The sequence below is a fragment of the Lithobates pipiens genome, unplaced genomic scaffold (genome assembly GCF_037356315.1).
Source record: "Lithobates pipiens isolate NorthernLeopardFrog02 unplaced genomic scaffold, aLitPip1_a1.2 Scaffold_8, whole genome shotgun sequence".
Classification (NCBI taxonomy): Eukaryota; Metazoa; Chordata; class Amphibia; order Anura; family Ranidae; genus Lithobates; species Lithobates pipiens.
Window position 1 is genome coordinate 325943065 of NW_027507903.1, and position 24899 is coordinate 325967963.

At 43.4% G+C, this 24899-nt stretch overlaps 1 protein-coding gene across 3 annotated transcripts in view; it reads left to right on the forward strand.

Moving 5' to 3' along the window:
• LOC143963337 (sideroflexin-1) overlaps window positions 1-23690 on the forward strand; it is a 120457-nt gene extending 96767 nt beyond the window's left edge. For all 3 annotated transcript variants that reach the window (XM_077472946.1, XM_077472948.1, XM_077472947.1), the window contains one exon: window positions 10024-23690. In XM_077472946.1, the coding sequence (XP_077329072.1) occupies window positions 10024-10120 (97 nt within the window). In that variant the 3' untranslated portion in view covers window positions 10121-23690. The remainder of the gene's footprint in view (window positions 1-10023) is intronic.
• Window positions 23691-24899: the final 1209 nt, after the last annotated feature.

Genomic DNA, 24899 nt, shown 5'->3' on the forward strand with positions numbered 1-24899 from the left:
CTCTCCCTGCCTCGGTGGGGTGAGCGGCTGGGCATTCCCTGGGGGGTCGATTCGGGGGGCACCTCACCTCCCTATCTTCTCTCCCAAGTCCCTATCACCCCTCCTTTCCCCCCTCTGAGGGGGGTGGCTGCATGCGCTGTGGGCGGTGTGTGGGGTTCGCTGTTTGTTCTCACCTGTGGGGGCTCTGTGCGGCTGGTGTTGGCCCTGGACCCGGGCTGGGGGATCCCAAAAGGTGTTTATGGAGGTTGTTCTGGCTGTAGGCAGGCAGCACATTTTTTATTTTTTGTTCTGTCACTGCATGGCACTCTCCGGCAGCCATTTTGGATGTGGGAAAGCTGGTATTCCCCTGGTGAGCTTCAGCAGCCATCTTCTTTAGGATCTCCTATTAGTTGCATTGGCGGCCATTTTCTTGAAGCCCGAGCGATTTTTTTTTTTTTTTTTTTCGGCGCTGTTCTCTTGTGGCAGCATTACTCTCACTTGCCGTTTCCTGTGTCCATTGTGTACAGGATGCTGGATGGCTCTTTGCTGAACGCTGAAGCTAGCTCTGCAGAACGTTTTCACCGCTGTTTATAGCTGCTGCTGCTGACACACTTTTCTCCTCTGCAACTGGGAACCTCCTAGGGACTACAGGCACTGCTAGTGGCATTCACAGAATGCCCCAGGGTGGTGAGTCTGGCGCTAAGTTACCCCCCCCCCCACCCCCCACACGGCGGCAGCAGCAGGAGGGGGTGGGACCTTCACTGTCCTATGTCCCCTCGCAGGTGGCAGTCAGGTTAGGGTCAGCATAGCTTCAGAAACTGGTGTTTCTTCCCCCAAAATCCAGGCTATAGCGACCGGGTCACCTGCGGTTAGCGCGGTGCGCATGGACACCCTGACTGCGGGCCTTGACTCCTATGTTGCTAAGATAGAGGCAGGAAAGGTGCATGTAAGAGGCCCCTGCCCCCCCCCTGTCCTCTGGGGAGAGCTCTGATGCAGACATGGGCCCTGCTGCAGCTGGTGACCCCTGCTCTGACCTATCAGACGTGGCTGACCAGGACCGTTCGGACAGTGAGGATGATTCCCCGGTCCGGGCATGACACAGCGCTTGTTGGAGCACTTATCACAGCTGTGCCTGATACCCTGAAGATTCAGGAGGCAGCGGATCCCTCTGCTGATGTACCAGTCCCGCAAGCCAGCACGTTGACCTAAGGTGTACACGTATTTGACTTATTTTGACAAATTCATCTACAGGGAATGGGGTCACCCACAATGGACCTTTTCGGTCCCCAAAAATTTGGTGGTGCGTTACCCCTTTGAGGAAAGCCTTCTCAAAAAGTGGTCGGCTCCTCCGGTCATGGACCCCCCAGTATCTAGGTTAAATAAAGTAACCACTATCCCGGTTGAGGGGACGCCTGCATTCAAGGATCCCACAGACAGGAAGGCCGAGGCGGTGGCTCGTTCCTTGTTTACGGTTGTGGGGGGGGGGGTCAGCCACGCGACCTGTACTGGCATCCGCACTGGTGTCGCAGACACTGACTGAGTGGGCAAAACTTTTGCACCACGAATTGGGAGAGCAGAACGCCTCCCCTGTGTGTGGAGCTAGCAGACCAACTAGTGCAAGGCCTTAAGTACATTTGTGACGCGGCCCTGGATACTCTCCCTCTGTTATCCAAGGCTTCAGTGTCAGCTGTGGTGCTGAGGTGCCTCATTTGGCTGAAATGCTGGTCTGCTGACCAGGCATCCAAGAAAGCCCCGACGGATCTTCCCTTCTTTGGCGAGCAGCTCTTTGGAGCCTTGCTGGATGACATTATTAAGAATGCCACTGGTGGTAAGAGTACACTACTCCCACAGGCCAGGAAGGCTAAGGAGCCTCGCTGCAGGCAAGGACCCTCTTTTTCCGCTCACAAGTGGCTTTTTTGTCCGCCCGGTGCTTCGGCAAAACGCCCCCAGCCCAACAGGATGCCCACAGACGGTCAGAAGCGTCCCTGGAACTGCAAGCCTAACAAGCCTGCAAACAAAAGTGCTACCGCATGAAGGTTTGCCCCCACCCACTTTTCGGGTGGGGGGTCATCTTTGGGAGTTTTCAGCCCGGTGGACCTCCCGGTTATCCGACCAATGGGTCTGCGATTTGATTTCCACAGGCTACATGATAGTTCCTCTCTTGGCCGCCAAACAGATTCTTCCCCTCCAGCATACCCGTGTCCCCGGTTCGCCGGGAGGCTCTGTTAGGGGCGGTATGGGACTTGCTGAATCAGGGGGTGATTGTACCGGTTTCCGGAATCGGAACGCTTCCAGGGGTTCTACTCAAATCTGTTTGGACGTACCCCTTCCTTTTTGGGAACCACAATCTTGGACTTAAAAGCCCTCAATCACCTTGTAAAAGTGCAGAGGTTCAGAATGGAATCAGTTCGCTCAGTAGTCGCTGCACTCCATCAAGGGGACTTCCTGGCGTCCTTGGACATCCAGGCTGCTTACCTGCACATACCCATTTGCCTTCGGCATCAAAACTTCTGCGTTTGGCAGTTGGAGAAGCCTACTACCAGTTTGTGACTCTTCCTTTTGGCCTGGCATCAGCCCCCCCGAGTCTCTATCAAAGTACTGGCTCCAGTATTGGCGTTGCTGAGGCGATCGTGGGTTACCTAGACGATCTCCTCCTGAGAGCATCTTCCACCTCAGAATTAGAGGAGGATGTGGCGATCACCTTACAGACCCAGCAAGAATTTGGGTGGCTGTTGAACCTAAAGAAGTCGGTGGTCGTACCGACTCAGCTTCTGGAGTACCTGGGGTTGCTATTGAACTCCAAGGCAGCGAGGGTTTTTCTCCCCTCAGACACATTGATGTCTCAGATCGGCGGTCAATCTACTGATGAGTCGCAAGTGGTCGTCGCTCCGCTTTTGCATGCGGTTGCTGGGGCTCGTGGTAGCCTCCTTCAAAGCGGTACCTTATGCCCAGTTCCACACCAGAGTCCTGCAGGAGGAGATTTTGACAAAATGGAGCAAATCTCTGTTGTCCCTGGATCGGCAGATCCAGGTGAGTCAATCAGTCAGGGACTCCCTGATCTGGTGGTTGCGGTCCCTGGTGACTCAGTCCGGAAAATTGTTCCTTCCTCTGACATGGACGGTGATCACTACGGATGCCAGTCTGTTCGGCTGAGGTGGAGTGGTGGGGATTCAGTCGGCTCAGGGCATCTGGTTGGCGAGGAATCAAAGTTGCCGATCAATCTTCTCGAATTGAGAGCGATCAGGCTGTGCCTCCACACATGGTCGATGTGTCTTCAAGGGCGTCCGATCAGGATACAGTCAGACAACACCATGGCTGTGGCGTACATAAATCACCAAGGGGGAACAAGAATCTCAGCCGCTGCTCAGGTCGCTCACATTCTTCGGTGGGCAGAGTGACACGTACCGGCCCTGTCGGCCATTTATATCCCGGGGGTGGACAATTGGCAGGCGGACTATCTGAGTCGACAGATGCTGGACCCAGGAGAATGGGCATTGCATCCAGAGATATTCAGGCTGCTGTGCCTGCGGTGGGGCACACCAGATGTGGATCTATTGGTCTCCCGTCTCAATCGGAAGGTACCAAGATTCATGTCCAGGACCAGAGATCCGTGGGCAGACGCGCTGGTGGCTCCGTGGGATCAGTACCAGCTGATCTACGCCTTTCCTTCACTAAAACTGTTGCCACTCCTGCTGCGCAGAGTGGAAGCCGAGGGGATCCGAGTAATCCTGGTTGCCCCAGATTGGCCTCAGCGGCCCTGGTACGCAGACCTGGTGCGTCTGGTGGCAGATGCTCCCTGGTGACTGCCGTTGCCAGAGGAGCTCCTATCTCAAGGTCCAATCTTTCACCCTGCTTTACCATCGCTGGCTTTAACGGCATGGCTGTTGAAAGCCAGGTGTTGAGGAACCGGGGTCTGTCTGACTCGGTGATTCCAACTATGTTGAGGGTGCAGAAATCTTCTTCCAGGAAGATATATCATCGTACTTGGAAGGCCTATATCTCCATGTGTGAGGAGAAAGGGTGGCATCCAAGCTCTTTCTCTATATCCAGGATCCTGCTGTGTTTCTTCAGCAAGGTGTAGACCAGAAGTTGGCGTTGAGCACCATCAAGGGGCAAATTTCAGCTCTGGTTGTCTTTTTCCAGCGACTCCTGGCGTCTCCTTAGTGAGTACCTTTGTTCAGGGGGTGCAACATGTAGTCCCTCCGGTGCGTGTTCCCTTGTTGACCCTTTCACAGAGTGGTCTTTCTAGTGGCTATCACATCGGCCAGGAGGGTTTTGGAATTGGCTGCCTTGTCATGCAAGTCACCTTATCTTGTCATCCACAGGGATAAGGTGGTATTGCGTCCACAACAGTCCTTTCTACCAAAGGTGGTTTCGGCTTTTCATATCAATGAAGACATTGTATTACCATCGTTGTGTCCTAAGCAGAAGCACCCTAAAGAGGTGGCCCTTCACACTCTCGATGTGGTTAGGGCTCTGAAGTTGTATTTGTCTGCCACTGCTCCCTTCTGGAAGTCAGACTCACTGTTTGTTTCGGTGGCTGGTCCTAAGAAAGGCATGGCAGTCTTGTTGGCCACCATTTCCAGGTGGATCAGACAGATTGTAGTACAAGCCTACGCCTTGGAGGGGCAGGTGCCCCCCTTTCCAGTCACGGCCCACTCTACAAGAGCAATCGAAACGTCTTGGGCCTTCCGACACCAAGCATCTGTCGCTCAGGTGTGTAAGGCGGCGACCTGGTCGTCTGTCCATACGTTTACCAAGTTCTACAAGGTAGACGTCAGCGCATCGGCTGATGCCTGTTTTGGTCGCAAAGTTTTGCAGGCGGCCGTGTAGTTGCAATTGAGTTTTTTCCTGGTTGTTCGATAAAAACACAGTACTGTTTTGTTAATGCACTGTTGCATTATTTCCGCAATGTTGCGGTCTTGGGGATCACTCCTGTTGAGGATGCCCGGTTATATAGTGGAGTTTTTCCACACACTGCTGTTTTTTTGTGGGTTTAGTTTCACTAGTTCCCACTTGCCATGGTGGATGAAGTTTTTATGCTGTTTTTTCCCACCCCTCGTTTGGCACTGCTTGGGAAACTCCCAATTTTGTTACAGAGAGGAGGTGTCGGTCGGTGAATATAAGAGAAAATAGGATTTATGTACTCACCGTAAAATCCTTTTCTCTGTAATTCACTGACCGACACAGCACCCATCCCTCCTTTTTTCTAAGTTTTACTGCTTGTTGACGTACTGAAGCTGCTGGGAGCAGTGAGGAGGGTTGATAGCACAGGGTCCGCCCCACTGGGGCGGGATTAAAAGTTCTGTGTATTGTGTAACAATTTTGCCTAGTTCTCCTAATGGCAGGCTATACAACCCATTTAGTTACAGAGAGGAGCTGTGTCGGTCGGTGAATTATAGAGAAAAGGGTTTTACGGTGAGTACAAAAATCCTATTTTTTATTTGGGATAGGGTAAGGGAGGGCAATAGCTTCTGTTTTTTTTTTTTTTTTTTTTTTTTTTTTTTGCCATCTGAGTTTTCATTCTTCTCTGACTGTCCTATGAGCCTGCAGAACCCCTTAAAAATAAAAATAAACTCTCTAGCAATACACACCAAACTGAGCATGTGCAGAGGGCCACCTAGGGCTCTGTGCAATCAGCAGATCAAGTAGGGACAGTAAAAGAAAGGGAGGACCAGAGAAGACAGCTTGAAACAACCTTTGCACAGGATTAACCCCTTAGGCTCCATGGTGAGTTTAACGAGTATGATTTAATGCATATACAGACTGATTTTACTGTTGTGGGTCTAGTAACAGTAGGAGACAAACACCCCAAATTTGTTTCACTGCTGTTCGGCCAATCCTCTGCACCTTCAATATTTATAAAGGTGCTTGAAACCCTTTTTGCCCTCCTAAAAACTCGGGGCATCCAGGTTTCAGGTAGTTTGACAACTTTATAATGAAGGAGATCTCCTTCAAAACTGTATGCAAATGTCCAAAGTACTATTCGGATTCCTCAGACTTTGCCTTCTGCCAAACAAGCTTCTTTTTCTAAGGTCTCATACTCTGGCTTTAAGGTCAAAAAAAGCATCTTTCTATGAGACTTTTTTCATGGGAGTCCCTATGCCTCATAGTTGCCTCTTTTGAAGTTAGCCCCTCCAACACAACAGTCTGTTGACCTGGAACAACTATGTTGCATCTCAAAGCTTCCTTATACCTCTCTCCAGCACAGCAAGAAACTCCCTAGCTTGGTGGATTACCAATCCAGTTTTGGAAATGGGAAAGCCCTTTCTTCCACCTTCATAAAGTTGATAAGAGATGCTAGCTGGGGAGGAGTGTTTCAATCTCTCACAGTTCAGGGAACTTGATCACCCAGGGAAGCAAAGCTCCCCATCAACAGCTCAAAGCAGTAAAATCGGCTGTGCACCACTGGGCTCCCCTTTTCGAGAGGCACACAATCAATGAGCAATCAGGCAGAGCCACACCACTGGCGTATATTGATCATTGGGAGGGCAGAAGTCAGGCAGCCTTAAAGGAGGCATGTCTGATCATCTCTTGGAATGAGCACGGCCCACCAGTCTCTGCTGTTTACATGCTGGGAGTGAAAAATTAGAAGGTGGATTTCTCAGCCTTCACCTGGACCAAGGGGAATGTTCCCAACATCTTTAGTCACCTTGGTTAGAAATAGGGAACCCTCCGATGAAGACACTCTGGCCTCCAGGTTTAACAACCAGCTGCCCCTTTTAGTGGCTAGGACCAAGGATCTTCTAGCACTGGCATCTGATGCGCTCTGGTTCTGACTCAGTCATTCCCACGTTACTCAAGCCTAGAAAAGCCACTTTGTGAATATCTACTTCCATACCTGGAGATCTTTTTTGTGAACAGAGGCATTTCAACCCCAGAAATTACTACATTTTTGCAATTGCGACTTGACCAAAACTCAGCTGTAAGTACTCTTAACCACTTTAATACCGGCACTTATACACCTTCCTTCCCAGACCAGCTTTCAGCGCTGTCGCACTTTGAATTGTGCGGTCATGTGACACTGTACCCAAATTAGTCGGAGACTCTTTACCGAGATCGTAGTTGCGAAGTGTCAGACTAACACACCGTGCCACCGATCGTCGCGAGCGGTGACTTAATATTCGGAGGACGTCATATGATGCCCAGTCAGGATATTGAAACCACTTTGCCACCGTCATTCTGCTATATGGTGGGCGGCAAGTGGTTAAAGAGGTATTAAACCCTAAAACATACATTTATTCTATTTCAGCTTACCAATTCTTAGATATGATGGAAGCATCAGTTTTCTTTCTTAGGCATTTTTTTTTTGTTGTTCACCCTGTGATCTGCCAAGTAATTGTTTTTTCACAAAACGCTTACCTGCAAGTGTATCAGTTAAGAGTGATGAGTCAAACTGTTTATCGCTAACAGGGGTGCTGACAATGACCAGCTTTTATTTATTCATGTAAAATTTTTATGCCAAAAGAAAAAAAACTATTGCTGTAACTCCAGTGTGAGCTGGAGTTTGGCTTCAATGTGTTAATGTATCTAAATCCGCTGGTACATCTAACACTAGCCTCCCCCAGAATAACAGTGCTGCTGTGCCTCTGTGATCCTTCATCCAGCGTGGGGGCACTAATACAGAAGGTATGTTCCTGCCAGATCGCAGGTAAAAACAAAGGGGGGAAAAAAGCCTAAAAAAAAAAAAAAGCTAATACAGCCACCATATTTAAGGATTGGTAATCTGCAATATATTTTTGTCTGAGTTTAATCCCACTTTAAAAGCTTCGGCCATGTCCAGGATATGAAAAACACAAAATAGTTCACCAGTTCGAGCTGGTCAAGAAAGCTCCCAAGTACAGCTGGTAATCCTGATGACCGAAAACAATTCTATTTCTAAAGACACGCTGCAGCTCTCTTTATAATCCATCGGATGGTGGACATGGATCTATACAAAGAAAGGAAAAGAGCGCACAACCACCTTGGTGTAATACTGTTTATTTGAGCAATTGATAAGTGTTCCATAAATTACACTCGCATTTGGAAGCGTAAATAGGACATGTAATATTTTCCTCTCCTTTCCTGGATGGCCCCTGTAAGGTATGCCAGTAAATGAACATCCAATCTCCCCAGAGCTGGATGGCAGCTCACAAGCCGCCCGACATCGCCTCCGGCATACACCGCGGACCACACATGCGCCAGGGCCAGCCGGCGTCACGCTGCAATGATAGTACCTGCTGCAAGGGGAGAACCGATGGAGACCAATACGTTAACCAACAAGGTTGCTATGACTCTACAATATATTACATTTTTGGTTTTGGGTTTAATCCCGCTTTAAGGCTTCGGCCAGGTCTACCCTATTTCAAAAGCCTTTGGCTTCTCTCTTGTAAACCCTTTATTCGTGGTGTCTTACAGATCAGTCCTCCATTACAGCATCCTGTGCTTTCTTGGGATCTCAATCCGGTCATCTCTGCTCTGCAGAAACTACCCTTTACAACCCATTAGGGAACTCCCCCTGGGTGATCTCCCCTGCAAAATGGCTGCCTTGGTGGTTATCACATCTATCAGACATGTCTCAGTGGCCCTAAGGAGTCCTTGCTAATCCCTCAGAGACAAAGTAGTCTTAGCCACCAAAACCCTCTGTTCTTCCTTAGGTCAGCCTTCCACCCTAATGAAGATATTGTCATATCTTCCTTGTGCCCTGCTCCCAAGCATCCCAAGGAAATTGCTCTCCATGATTTGAATGTAGTCAGTTCTGTCAACTACAACCTCTATACAAAAGACACTTTTTGTCCTGCCAACAGGGTTTCCAAAAGGACACCCTACCTCCAAATCCACTATTGGCTGGTAGATAATGCTGTTTATTGTAAGAGCCTATACTCGGATATGGTTCCTCCATGACCATTACATGCTCACTCCACCAGATCGGTGGGGTTTCCTGGGAATTCCGCCATTAGGCATCTGCTGTTCAGCTTTGTAAGGCTGCTATCTGGCCTTCAGTTAACATATCCTCCAAATTCTGCCAGATGGATGCACTGAGTTGGGCCTTAAAGTGGTTGTAAACCCTTTACAACCACTTTTTGCTACAGGTAAGCCTATCATTAGGCTTACCTGTAGCTACACTGGATATCTCCTAAACCTGCACGGTTTAGGAGATATCCCCTATATTTGCATGTGCTGACGTCATGCGTACTGAAGCAATGGCATGTACGTGCTGTTGCTTCAGTGAGACTGTGCTGTTACCAGCGGCTCCCGCACGCATGTGTGGGAGTGACATCATCGTGGCTCTGGCCAATCACAGCGCCGGAGCCCACGATGTCAGGCACCGGAGCGGTGAACAAGGACCACTGCGGGGGCTTCCATCTCAGGTAAGTAATTCATTATGAGCTAGTATGCTTTGCAGGTTTTTTTTTTTTGTTTTTTTGTTTTGTTTTTTTAGGGTTTACAACCACTTTAACTCCTTTTTGTTTTGTTTAGTCCCTTGGTACAGTTATGTTTGCCTCGTCTCCCATGCCACTGATTAATTGCTTAGCAATGCTTGAAGGTCTATGAATATTCAGACTTTGTCCTGTAATGTACAATAAAGATAAAGGCATTGTGTCTTGGCTGTAAATTGTGTATCTTGGAGTACCGTACAGAACACCCCTCCCTCTGTCCCTGTGTTACTCTGCATTGCTTGCTAAAAAGTTGAGATCTCATTGAGTGGGGTAAGATTACAGGGGTATGCTCAAGTGGGGGGGGGGGGGGGGGGGCTTTACTAGTGATCAGTTACCTAAAGGTAAGCCTATAACCCAGGTTCTCTGAATATCCAGTCTGTGCCCTGTACTATACTTTATATACGGGATTTACAGATAAATCCAAATACATTTTTTTATATCTTCCTGGAGTGCAGTTTTAAATGTTATGTTTCTTTATCTGTAGAACTATTTACAAAGTGTATTCTGCCGTTATGCAGCTGCTAAGTTATTCAGGTGTCACAGACAGTGTCATCCTCCCTTTTAGTCTCAAAGGTTACACTGTACCTGTTAATTAATAATCTTTCTGTTTTTTTTTTTTGCCTAGCTCAATGTCTGTGTCACGCCTGGAGCCTGAACTTCAAACATACATCAAGGAAAACAATCCAGGGCTGGAGAGAGTCTACTTTAATAAAGGATTGTAATCCGGCCTGTTCAGTCACCTCAGGGGGTTGTGCATTTTCTGGAAATGTCTTCTTGGCCTCATAGGAAAGAAAAAGAAGGTTCTAAACTCCCTTTTACAGAACACAAGATATTTGTTTTTATATGTTTTAAAGAAATGTAGCCTCATGATTTATTTTTACACAAAAGAACGTTCCAACATGACATTCAATTTATTTTTACAGGATTGTCACTTTATCTTGTTAGTTAAAATGTTACTTTATTTTAGTAATGTTGTCTGTCAGCTTCTTGCCTGGTTTGCATTTGACTGCAGTCAAGAGTGAGACAAGTTAAAGCAGATATGACATCTTCTATCCAGAAACCTATTGTTCAGTATTATTTTGATCCACTTTCAGTTTAATTTGTTTCACTTCATTTTGGTATTATTTTGCATATTTTTGGAGACATCATAATTCTCTGAGAATTGAGCATCTTTTTCTGATTGGTGCTATGGGTTATTGCACATCATTGCCATTTGCTCTGGGTATTTTAAACGAAAGCCTTAAGTGGCAGTCATTTTGGTAGTTGACGAGAATACATGACATATTCCGTTTCTTGCGAGTGTTTCTTTCAATGGTGGTTGTATTCAAGGTGTGGATAAACCGGGCGAGCAAACTTTCTAGAGTGTGGGAGTAATAGAGTGCATGTGTTCTACAAAAAAATCTTAAAGTAAATGTGTCCAAGTGCTTGATACCTGTCCATCAGCCATGGAGAGTAAAAGCCTGTACACACAATCAGAGTTTTTAACAAACATGCAAATGAGCTGTTTTAAGGCAACATCGGACAAACTTTTTCGTTTTTTATCAGACTTTTGTTGGCTGTGCGAATGGACAAACTTTTCAACAACATAAGTCCGATGGAGCAAAGTCCGATCATGTGTACAGAAAACCATCTGACTTTACAAACACGCATACCCAGAAGCAATGTAAAAGATCAGACAACAATACAAAAGTTGACCAAAGGTGGTGGTAAAGAGCAGAAAACCCACGTGATTTGGTGAAAGTTGACTGAAAACGTCTGATTGTGTGTATGCTTAACAAGTTCAGGGCCAACGCCCTTTGTACAAAAGTCCACGGGAACGTTTGTATAAAGTCCAATAGTGTTTATGAAGCTTTAGACCGTGACTGCTGTGACACTCTGTAAGGTCTGCATGTTCTTAGTTAGGATTAAGCGTTCCCAGTACATTGGAAAGTCGTAGTCTCATCTTTTTTTCAAATTTGTTATATTGCTAAACCATTTACTATGATTTATGTTGGCCACCATGTAATCCATTTGTCATAAGGTTTTTGCAGGCAGGGTTCCAGTCTGCTTTATGTCTGCTGCAGAATCACCTATTTTATTCAAAAACAATTTTTATGAGTGTATGATATAATCTTGCTGGTGGTCCAGATTACAGAGAACTTTCTTGTCTACCTGCATACCTGTTTTCAGTCTGAAGCTTAAAATAGAGCTAAATGCAATACTTCTTTTTTCATCTTGGATAGAGTAAGGTAGGGTTATAACCCTTGTAAATTTTTTATTTTTTTTGGTATCCCATTGGGGAGATTTCCCTACTCTTGCTGTCCTATAGTCAAAACAAGTGAAGAAATTGCTTTAGGTCGCGTACACACGGGCGGACTGTTCGCCCAACTTTGTCCGCTGAACAGTGTTTCAGCGGACAGTCCGCTCGTGTGTGGGCTTCAGCCGACAGTTTCAGCGGACAGTCTGACGAACAAAGTTTTTCGGAATTCCCGTAAGACAGTCCGCTGAAACTTGGTTTGAGCGGACAGTCCGCTCGTGTGTAGGCTTGTTCGTCAAACTAAGTTCCGCGCATGCTCAGAAAGGATTTACACGCCGAAGGTTGCATTGCAGTGTATAGGACGTCGTTTTTCTAGTCCCGTCGTACGTGCCGTTCACGTCATCGCGCACGCTTTCAGCGGACTGTTCGTTCATCGTGTGTGGTCAAGTCCGCTCATGCAAATTTTGAGCGGACTGTTTGTCGGATTGTTTGACAAACTAAGTTGGGTGAACAGTCCGCCCGTGTGTACGCGGCCTTAAAGTTCAGGGAATCCCTACTGTCACCAGTCCTCTTTGGAAGCTTTGCCCTTTGTTACCCTTAGGCCACTTTCACACCGAGGCGCTTTACAAGAGTTTTAGTGCTAAAAATGGCACATGTAAAGCCAAAAAGGTTGCGCTTATAACACAATAATGAAAATTTGATTATTAATTGAAAATTCATTTTTGTTATATGTCAACCTTTTTGGATTTTTATGGTTAATGGTGTATATCTCGCATGGTGTTGCTGCTATAGTAGGTGAATTCTTAGTCCAGCGCAGAAATCTTTCTATTACTAGCACCTGGGATGTTAAGTCCTGCCGGCAGCATCTTTGGGGGCGGTTTAGGAGCGGTGTATTCACCACTCCTAAAACTCCCCTGCTCGTTGACATTAATGGGCACCACTGCCGAAGTGCCTGCAAAACGCTACACAGGCGGTATTGACCCCTTTTTCGGCTGCTAGCGGGGGTTAAAAGCACCCCGTTAGCGGCCGAATAGTGCTGCTAAAACTAGCAGCGCTTTACCGCTAACGCTCTCGCCGCCCCGGTGTGAAACGGCCCTTATGGTGAACACTCAGAATTTGGGATTTTCTTTCACTTTCAATGTTAATGAAAAACAGGACACATATAAAGGGTAAATCTCCATAACAGGGACACAGACAGCATTAAAAATCTGACAGGTAGAGGTGCACCAAATTCTATTCTTTTTTATTTTAATATGAATTTAAATGAATGAGTTTGTCGGTCATTATTGGCACCTTTTAGCACAAGTAAAACATATTCCTTTAAATTCTATGTCTGTTTTCACAATGGTTCTGTTGTGGTGTTAAAAATCCTGCTTCCTACATTTTTGGTAAGTTAAAAAAAAAAAAGCACCAAAAACGCACCTTCCCATTGAATTGCATTGAAAGTGCAGCAAGAACACATCAATAACGCACCCATATTGCGTATTTTATGCATCACATGTCCTATGAAAAATGCACCATAAGCACAGTAAAATGCACAGCCGAAATGTTGCTGCATCCCTACTGACAGGTGTACTAATCCCTTAAAAATCCTACCACTTGCATAAGATTTTTTTTTTTCTAGAAAAGCAGCCAGATTATAAAGGCTACATACCAGTTCTGGGGCAGTAAAAGAGAATTTCCAGTTTTACAGAAATGTATAAGTGTTATGCAGTCTGCTTCTTGGAGGTGCTAATCAGTGAGGGTTACTACTATACAGGCTCCTGTCTGTAAGCAGCAGCAGGGGTTTATAAATTCTTTCAATTTAAAATGGATAGCTTAATCTTCTTTAGAATCACTGCAGGTGAATCCATTATGGGTGCTGTAATTGGCACACCAAAAGGAAATGTGCTAGCTGTCTAAGAACAGGACAACAAAATTGACAGTTGGTAGGTTTGGAATTTTTTGTCCTTGAGCTTGGGAGCCAGTTCTGAGCTTCACTTCCACATTTTGAACACATTCTGTTCCTATAAACGCGTGCTAAATCACACTGTTAATCCTTGGATGTTATTAAATCACCTTTTTACATAACCCAGCTTGAAACTTTATTTTATTGGCCTTCAAGGGGTAGTGTCAGACAGTAGCCATCTGTGTAAGCGTGACAACTTAAAAATTTTATTTCAAAGTTTGGGCAAAGGTTCATCGATTCAGGCCCAGAATTCATGTGACTGGAAGATGGTGAAGGTTTGAGGTTTTTTTTTTTTTTTTATCTTCCAGAGCACAGCATTTTTACACTGTAAAAAAAAAAGGCAAAATCATTGAAGTAGTAAGACAGTGCTCGTTATTCCCATTTTGTGGTAAAGCGCACAATCATGAAATAAGAATTTGCATACCATCCTCTGATTATTAATGTATAATTGAAGGCAAACCTTTTTTTTTTACACAAAAGTGGAGAAGGACTAGAACACCAATCAGGTCTGTCTGTGCTCTGGTTAAAAAGAAAGGGAAAGAAAACTCCAAATTCTGAGTGCTCATCAGAACAGGAATGCAGGAAAAAATCTTCCAATTGGGGGTACTAGTTCTGGTGACCTTAGTGATTACCAGGGATTTCCCTTTCTGTTTTGGCTATAGGACAGGAAGTGAAGGTAAATCTCCCCAAAAGGACACAGATGCCATAGCTGACAGGGGTTATAAGCCTCCCTTATCCTATCCAAGTTGAAGAATAAGATGTTGCCTAGAGTTCTACTTTAACCTCTTCCCAATCACATGATTCATGTATGTGGTGGCAGGAAACGGCTTGGTACCAAGCCTCTGTACATATGCATCCACAGTGATCTGAGGCTGTGGCCAGAGAGCGAACTCCCAGCACAATGACCGCGGCTTTTAAATGGAAGCCAGCGGGACATACTTTTGACCATGCGACAGCTGTGAGAACCAATCACAGCAGTCACGTGTCAGGAAGCTGCCCCACCTCCCTGCATTACTCTCAAATTAAGGGCCAATGGCAGCTGTCAGGGAGGGGTTAAAGCGAGAAAATCTGTTTTAAAATTATAGTAGTATGCATCAGTGTAAATGTATTTATTGGTACAAATTGCTTCAGAAATTGTTGAAGTGTGATATTTTGTTTTATCTGCCAGCAGTGCAACATTTTGGAAGAATTGCCTTCATTGTATTTTATAAGTGCATTTATGTGACAAATGCATTGGTCTGAAGCCAGGTGTAAGATTATACATGGACTGCTTATTCTCCAAACTGCCAATGTCGCTTGAGTAGCATTTGTATTTATTGTATCGTTTTCCAAAGCTTTTCATTGACAGGGTAAATTTTGTACTTGAATTTGGAAATTTCTGTAGTGATTATAGTCCATTTGCAAATGGAGAAACCTTTCAGTGCAACTGTCTTGTTAAATTGAGAGCTGCTGCCAAACCACTTTGGCCCCCTGTCAACTTTAAGATTACAGTTTGCAGTGCCCTGTGTAAACTGTAAGTGCTTTTTAAAGATGCAGTTAAGCAGCCAATAAGCCAAAAACTGTGGTGAAATAGAATAATATCTGCTTATTTTGTTCTTACTAACCCACCTCTGTCGGCAGGTAACACTCAAGGCCTTGAATAAGGTTGAGGCTCATGGGAGTGACCAGACTCCACTATGTTGTCAGAAGTGGCACTACATTCTGTTCCGCAGTTGTATTCATGATTGAGACCTTCATGAAGCTTTTATAACCGGGTTGCTTAAAAGTTAAAATTCCATTAAAACATTTCAATTGTTTCCATATACATATTCATTAAATGTCCAGCCACACTTGTTGCATGCATTGTGTTCATTGAAAACAAAAAAGTTTTCAGTGTGTTCTCAATGCATGTCAGAGAGCACAATAACACACCTGTACTTTTTTTTTTTTTTTTTTTTTCTGGTGCAGTGGGATTGCTTGCCCTGCCCTTTACAGTGGGAAAGAAAGTGATTGATGCAGAAATTGGAAGTTCCACTCTATCCTTTACAACACCTGCATTGCATGGGAGAGCCTGATGGAATCCAGTTGACTAAACAATTTTGGTTGACAGTGGCCAACTTATTACTTGAACACAGCTTTTTCTGTTTTTGCTAGAATACCTGTTTAATTTTTTTTGTGTTCTGGACTTCTGTGCCATTTATTTAGTGGGACGTCCCTTGTCCCTAGAAATCAAAATAATCTAGAGCATTTGTTTAGATTTTAGTTCTTGTTTAGAGCTTACCATAGCCAGACCTATTTCTTCTCAAATACAATGATTAGTGAGATGTCGTCACTTAACTGCTAGCTTTGTAGTATTGCTGGGACATGCCATAGTCTTCTCCTCGTTTGTTAAGCTCAAAAGCACTCATCGCCGGTTTGTTAGGACACATTCGCACAGGCAGCCACTGACTGGAATATTGCTGTGGGAAGAATAGCGGTCTCCCATACACAGGGCCACTGTTCTAAATCATGAGTCCCTGTACAGCCTTCCTGACAGGTCCCCAACCCCGCCTATACTTGCCCCCCCCCCCCCCCTCCTAATTCCTACATAGTTTTCTCCTTACAATTCACAAGGGATGAGCAAATCTATTACATGGTTTGCAACTATCAGGCTGTGTATGAGTGCATTTACAAACCCTCTTCTTCATCATTTGCTTTAATAAAGTAGTTGCTAACATTGCATTTCTTCCTTTTAATATTGGACAGTAGTGAACTGTAATTATTTTGTGTTTTTAAAAATATTGCAAAATAGTAAACAATAGCACAAGTTACAGCAAAACAGGCGAGCATGAAAACATAGCACAGTTTAAGCCCAGGTTCACACCAAATGTGAATGACTGCCAGTCAGTTTGATTTCATGCGTGGCTTGCTGACATCTGTATGATTTCATGCACAGATGTCAATGCAAGTCGCTCATGAATTTGCCGAAAATAGTGCAGGAACCTTTTTTCAAATTGGTGCAAGTCAGTTATACCAATTCAAATAGTTCCAGATGCATAAATAGGGTGTGACTTATCATGCGATTTTGAACTGTCAAATCGCATGACAAGTCGCACCGGTGTGAACAGGGGTTTATCTGTCATCGTGTACCTTTTTGTTATGGTCTGATAAATATCTGCCCAGAGCCCTTCTTAAATGGGCTGGAGTCTGCATGGAATGACTTCACCTTGCACATGTGCCTTGGGCAACATAATCTCAGAATAAAATCCTGGCTGCAAATTTGGTCCCGTTGGTGAGTTATCACAGGTTATTGTTTTGTTGCTCAATAACACTGAAAACTGTTTTTAAATTAAGATTATTTTGAAGTAATGACGTGAACCTCCGCTCCATGGCCTTGTTTTCCGCAATAATATGTTTTAAGTTTTTTTTTTTCTAGCATAGGTTCTTATGATCGGCCAGTGCTGGATTTTCACCTTTCTTTAGTTTGGTAGACGTAAGGCCTCTTGAACACTGCAGCATGGAAACCCTCAGTACAGCATCTTTTTTACTGATCTAAAATGCAGCCCATTGTTTACAGTGTGCCTGTACAAACAGATGCATAAACAAGCGCTGCATATTGATCAGTAAAAAAATACAGAAATCTGAATTGCTGGTAAGTGTATATTGTGTGTATATTCGCAAATACGCGCTAGAGCCACGCTTTCGGCTTGTGTGTGCATACTTGCAAATTCGAGTTTTTTTCAGGCAAGAATGTCTGATGCTTATTCATCAGTCTAGTGTGCAAACGGACTAAGGGGTCACTGGCCAATATTAGACTCAATCACACCAGTTTCTTTGTGTAATCAAAAATTTCACTTGTGCTCAGACACCTTTTTTTACGGCTAGCAAATGCCATTTGTAATTGTGGATTGTTGGAAGCATTTTTTTTTTAAAGCCCATTTCCCCACTATTTCTAAAACTAATGAAAAAAGTTGGTATTTTATTATTGCGAGAGCTGTAAAAAGCCATTGTCGTCCCATTTAAGAGAATGGGAGAGCCAATGAAATAACAGGAAAATCAAACTGTACAATGTAAGGTTTAAGAACAAAAAGCTTATGGCGAGCTACAATAAACAAATAGAAATAAGATTACTCTATTTCATGGTCAACACTGGCAGGACTGGAGAACATCTCAATACTAACACAAGATGCATTTCTTTAACATGAATAGTTGTTGCACTGCCCACAAATTTCCAACACCAACAGTTTGAGAGCCGGATCTAAAAATTTTCCGCCAGCAAAATCTGATTGTCTAAATTCCGATCGTGTAGTCAACAATACCGACGGACAAAGTACCACGCATGCTCAGAATAAATTACTAGACGAAAGCTATTGGCTACTGGCCTCTTTATAGTCCCGTCGTACGTGGTTTACGTCACTTCGTTCTAAACTATCGGATTTTCTGTGAACGTGTGTATGCAAGACAAGTTTGGGCCAAAATCCATTGGAAAAAATCTGATGAATTTTGTCTCGGAATGTCCGACCATGTGTACAGGGCATTATACTATATTTTGGTGCTACTTGTAAGAGAACAAAGACTAAGGGAGTGAAAACAGAATCCTTTTGGAATTGTCTTTGTGGTGTCCTAGAAAACCAAGGATGAACTCCAGATGTTTAGGGTATGGATTATATAGTAATCTTTTTGTAAAGTGTTACATCTATCGTTTTAGTAAAATCAAAGTAAATGTGCTGTGCACAGGTTTAACAAATGTGTAATTCTGATATAGGCCAGTCTGATTAATACCAATATTTTAGTGATTCCAGACATTGAGAAAATTTTGTGTATGAAAAGTTTGAAATCATATATTTTTTTTCTCGTCATAAAGCCCCAGAGACCTGCCAAGACTACACTCCGAATTTATGCTGACATTTTGCAGTACATTGCGCACTACAAAAAGTTCTTGCTTGATTTTATGGGATCTTTACTGACTCTTGTAAAATATTTGTTCCATAACTACTGCCAAGCTAGGGGCTAGTGTAGACAGGCTTTTGTTAATGCAGAACTGTCTTTTTCCTTATGAGTCAATGGGAACACAAAAGCAGCTTGAAACATGTTGATGTAGCCTAGAGGGAGGTCGACTGCAGGTTAAATACTCCTGCTAATGTACTCCAAATGATCTTGAAAGCTTCTCAAAATGATCCTAAATGCACCTGAAAACAAGCTGCACATACTGACACAAACCCAAAGCTGGTCATCACAGGCCCTAATATAGTGTGAATTTTGAAAGGAGTCTTTCTCATTGTTAAAGCAAATTCTTTAAAAAAAAAGACTGCAATGCTCGTGTTTTGATAAAATCCAATCTAGTTAGGTCTTTATAGAAGTCACTGAAGAATAGGTTATTGCTACAACTAAAACATTTTCACAAGGAGGAACCACAGATTACGTCCCAAAAGCCTGACCATACTTCAGAATAAAGGTAAATAAATCTCTTTGGGCTGCAGCACATTTTTATGCTGTTTTTACTGTGTCTTGTTAGGATCCACCTACCCATATTTAAAAGTTTCCTTTTGGCACATGCTACCTAAATGAAGTACCTACATGTCTGTTTTATTAATAGGGGGCTGATTCCAAGGCGCAAAAAGCTGCTAGGCTTCCCAAAAGATGTAAGTTGCTGAATGATCTCTTCAGCATGCATCAAACAGATTATTGGTTTTGGATAGATTGACACTTAAACAAGACTTTCAGTACAACTGCTGCTAGGCAATTCATCTCCATTTGACACTAGTTAAAATGCTGGCCACAGATGATTCTTTTATCAAAAAAACGATTTCCCCCATCCACACAAGTGAGGTGGCTGGAGGAATCTTACCCTGTGCCATTGTATTCTGACAGTGGTACTCCTCAGCTGTCAGAATATACTGATCAGCAAAAGGTTTTCAACAGTCCCATTTGTTGACCATTAGATCAGCTTCTGTTAAGTGGGAAGACCAGAAATGGATGAAGATTCGGACAGTTTCTGCTGAACCAGATGAATTTTGATCCATCTATGGGCAGTTTAAGGCTTGGTTCATACTATTGCGAATTGGATGCAGGTCTCCATTCGCATATCAGGAGATTGTGACCGGCTCTCTATGGAGCCGGTTCACACATCTCCGGAGTGGCTTCGGTGTGTCTTCTGGTCCATTCCAGGTCCGAATTCAGCCAAACATTCAGGCTGAAATAGGACCTGAAACGGTGAACAGGAAAGCACCCGACCTCTGCTGCGAGCTGCTCGGTGCTTCAGTGTGAACCCAGCCTAAAGCAGAACTAAACCCTACAATTCTGGAAGCTGCCATCTTAGCCTTTGTTTGCTGCCATTTGATGGTTTGACGGTTTGCTTTGAAGGACAGGCAAAAGTAACAGCGTTCCCGGCATGCCGGGAATCTGTTTTTTGAAACCGTTAAATCAATGAGCTTGGTTCCCCTTTTAGACTTATATAATCGCACATCTCTCTGCCTTGTTTCCTTTCATGTGCTAGGCAAAATAGGACAGTTTTACCAGGTGTAGCCAAAGTATAGTATCTCTGCTTTCTATCCTAAATAGTGTCACTATGCCTTTTGTGTACACTTTGATGTCATTGTCCGAATGCTGTGCCATAGTAGAGTGCTTCATTTAAATATGAGGAAAAAAATGTTGTAGCTTCTTTATATCTATAGACTTGTTTGGATGTCAAAAAAATTATTTTGTCACATTAGAAGTATGAGAGATTTATCTAGTTTAGTTATACTGCGGTTCAGTTGGCTACCAGTTAGATATTCAAACAACTTTGCTTTTTATCTGCAAGACAGTCAGCCTTCCTTTCTCTGAGACTTAAGCTTAGTACACACGGGCCAAACATTGGGTTTAATGGAAACTGGCCGCCATTCGGACCATGTGTATGGCAGATGGTCCAACACTCGAAGGGTTATGACCAAAAACAGTCTGCCGATCAGCATTCCCAGTCAATAGCGGCTCCATTTAGGTTCAACCTCCCTCTCTTGAACGCAGAAGAATTGCATTCAGGATGGGAACGTTTTGACCACCAGCTGTGGGAAAACCCAAAATGCGGCAAAAATGTGCTGCAATTTTGCCACGTTTTGAGTTTTCCCAACAGCTTTGGTAAATGTAGGTCATTGTACATGAAAGCTTGAACTAACAAAACAGTAACACTGTAGAGTTGTGTGTCTGGGCTTTATATTCAACAGTTTATGCCAGTTATTTGACAAATTCTGTTTTCAAGATAATGTATTGTGATCATACTCGGGGCTACTGTGCTGTTGGGGGTACCTGTTCGGTGCTTGATCTGTTGTGGCTGAATATTCTTTTATATTAGGCACCTCTGGATACCATGAACATTGGTTTAGTTTTGCTACTAAACGGCCCTGGCACCCTACAACCTGGTGGTGCTCTACTATACTAATATAAACATCAATTAGGGATTTTGTACCACAGTTAAATCACTATTGAAAAAACGTACTGATATTAGGGCAGTTTTCTACTTACCCATGTGGAATAGGAACAGAATAATTTCCAATGTATGTAATAAGAATCGGACATCTTCATTATTATTATTATAAAGGCTTGATGGGATGGATAAGTCATAATTAGATGGATGATAGAATCTAAGTAAAGCCAGCCATAGACTGTTCAAATCTTGGCCGGTTCGGCAGGGACCAGCTGAGATTTGAACCATGCATGTGCAGGCTGATTATACCCAAGTTGATCGACCAAGCTGGGTACAACCTTAGAAAAAAAAAAACGCTTGTCAGGTTTTCCATGTGATTATTGCCAGCAGCTATAGCTGCTAGCAGTAATCCTGGTGTGTTCTCCCTGGCCAGGGTGGCTCAGCTGCCCCTGACTGTATTCATGGGGAATCAAGACATTTTCTTTCCTGTAACCCACGAATGCAGCAAAGAAAATCCGGTTAATCTATGGCTTAAATGTTTGCGTTGTCTGGGAATGTGAGAGGGTACTATTTACATGTAAACGTGAAGATCATTTGGGGTATGTGCCATCATGTAACTCACAATGACTGATGAAATGGAGATAAGCAATTGCATTTGAATATAGCTTTGCACGGATTCTGTTTTACATCAGGTTTGATATTTAGAGTACGAGTCTGCTGGAAGCGGAAGAGTATAAGGAGATCCTTCCCTGTAATAATCACCTCTTTGCCCTAGTTCTACTAATTCCAGAAATTAAAGTATAGCTACAAAAACTTTGAGTAGAGAGGGATTAGAACAGCTGTCAAGTTTTTATTGACATTTGTGTCCCTGTTAGGGAGAATCAGCCCCCCTATTTCTCTTGTTTACCATTGTCACTGAGAGTGAAAGAAAATCCCAAATTTTGGGTTGTCACCAGAGCAGGGATAGAGGGGAAACCTTACAATGGTGGCATTCATTCTAGTGACCCTCATCACAACCAGGGATTCCTCATTTTGAAAGGAATTTTCCCCTACTTCCTGTTTTGGATGTGGGACAGGAAGTGAAGGAAAATCTCCGTAATGATATGCTTATGCCAAGAAAAAAATGTAAGTTCCACTTTAAAGCCTTTCCCTGATCTTCTGTGACAGAGTAAGCCAGTGAAAAAGTGAGTCGCATTTTTTAAGGAATTTCTAATCTGTACTTTGCAGGAGTCAAATGTTTAAACAATATTTAATTACATGTATAAGAACCTCCCTCCACAGCACCTCCAGTATAAACATGATAAAGCTATCACAGCTTCTCCTGAACTGTAGTCACAGTATATAGCTTGTATTCACAAGACCTTGTTCCCTCAGTCCTGTTCCTCCAGTCACTAGGCTTCTTCACTTCAGAAACTCGAATGGTGGAGTGGAACCTAAGACCCCTTTCACACTGGGGCGCTTTGCAAGCGCTACAGCGCTAAAAATAGCATCTGCAAAGCTCCCTGAAACAGCTGCCTCTGTGTCTCTAATGTAAAATCTCATAGGACGAAAAAAAAGTCATCAATGGGGCAGCGCGGCTCTGCAGAGGCGCTTTGTGGTGGTTTTTAACCCTTTCTCGGCTATAGTGGGGGGTAAAACTGTCCCCCTAATGGCTGAATAGTGCTGCAAATCAGATGGTAAAGCGCCGTTAAAAATAGGGCCGATTTACCGCCGACGCACTCCCCGCCCCAGTGTGAAAGGGGCCTAAAGGTAGCACTGAGTACCTTTTTTATTGTGGATATAAACTATTGTACATGGTTTTTACTATAAGAGGATGCTCCGAATAACTTCTTATATATGTATATATTCCGTTTTATCTCTTTGGACTGCTAAAGAGTGTTTATTTCACATATGTACTGTAGATACTACTTAAGGGTCACAATTTAAGGGAACCTCCATTAAATTTCTGGAGGCTTCATGTACACAGGACATTTTAAAACCTCTTCTGAATGATTTAACGTTACAGGTAGTAACCGACGTTTAAAAACGTCCGTTGTGCCAAGTTTACATGCCACGTTTACGTTTAGAAGCAATTTTTTCATTGAAAATAGTCAACACTGTATCTCCGTTAAAAACGCCTGTAAACTAAACGCGAGTTACCGTGTTTACACACGTTTACAAGCTGTTACAGGTCATTGGCGTTTCAAATGCCTCTGAACCTCCGTCCTGAACGCATATTTTTACTTTCCAAAAAATGCTTCTAAACTCAACTGCCTAGAAACGACTATATACGACCCTGTGTACATGTACTGGGTAAGATAAAATAGAGGAGAGTTCAGGGGTAGCTGAAAAAAATGCCCAACTGATCCTAAATATTAGTTTACCAGCAGCAGTGTACATGAAGCCTTAGCCTTTATTCACCGTATGATGTGTTTATTTTATTGTCCTTTCAGTTTTTATAACCAAAGACCATCAGTCATTCCCAAAGCTTCAGTCTACAGATATATTTTTAAGATTGTTTCATAGTATTATTCAAGAACAAACAGAGAATGCAAGTCTTACATAGTTGTGAATGTTCTAGAAAAAAAACCTTTTTAACAGTAATGTGCAATAAGCTCTACAGCTGGGTTCAAAAGAGTCACTTTATTTTAATCTAAACAATGTTAAACCATGAATAACTGGGTTTTATGTTTCCATTTAAGTATTAGTAGAGAATTGTTCTATCCGAATTGAAGTAGTTAAACAATAAAAGCAAGACTGGAAATTCAACTTGTCTGTGTAGTACTGTTTGTTTATTCACCTTATGCACCACAATATACACAATGAATTGTACTAGCAGTTTACCTGTGGTGCCACAATTGGATGAACCAAGAAAGGTGTGTTTTTTTTTTTTTTTTTTTTGTGTTTTTGTTACACATTTGTACAAAATCAGCTATTTGCTTTGGACCAGTGCACTGGACGTTTATCTATTCTTTTGCAATCTGGTTAAACAATAGCATTTATATAAGTGATAAAAAGAGGGGGGATTTTTGGGACTTTAAATGAAGCATGTCCTTGGACGCAAAAACGCACCGTGGGTCTGTAAAGTGTTTTTATTACATATACCATTACAGATAAAGTAAAACTACAATGCAGATGAAATATGTATAAATGGATCATACATTTCATATATATACACTTGGTAACATACCGTTTCCCCGAAAATAAGACCTAACGTGATTGTCGGTGATGGCTGCAATATAAGCCCTACCCCCCAAATAAGCCCTACCCTGTTTCCCCGAAAATAAGACCTCCAAGGACTTTAGGGCTTATTTGGGGGGTAGGGCTTATATTGCAGCCATCACTAACAATCACGCTAGGTCTTATTTTTGGGGAAACAGGGTAACATGGAGGTACAAATGGCGTCATGCCCACTATTGACATTCATATTTACATGATATAGCACAAAACATGGTTAGCAAAATTGCAACATAATCAGACATAGTTGGTAAAGGAGTAAATGTAGTTGCAAATGATGATGTAACTGTGGCATCAAAGAAATCTTGATGCGTTTTAGTGTATGTGTCCACTCATCAGGAGTGCCAGCGACAGAAATATCTATGGAGTGTATGTATGTGTGTATATATATTAAATATCCACCCATACTTACAAGACTGGATAGTGGGTGTGGCAGGCACAAGGTGGACTTGGGAACATCCTCTCTCATGGGAGCTGAAGCGACAATATACCATGGCATTAGGATCAGGTAATGTTGAAAAGTGAAGTGTACCTGTGAATATATTCCCCATGTGGAAAACAGTAATGGTATGTGACTCATCAACCAGGACCTCTTTGTGTGTAAGTATATCAATAATAAATGGTATATAAGTGTAAGCAGTATTGAACCCAGTGTAAGGTCTAAAAAAGTGATTAAGGCAATATAGAAGGCGATGGTAAGCCCATATCTAGAAGTGAGTGATAAGATGATGTAGGTGTACA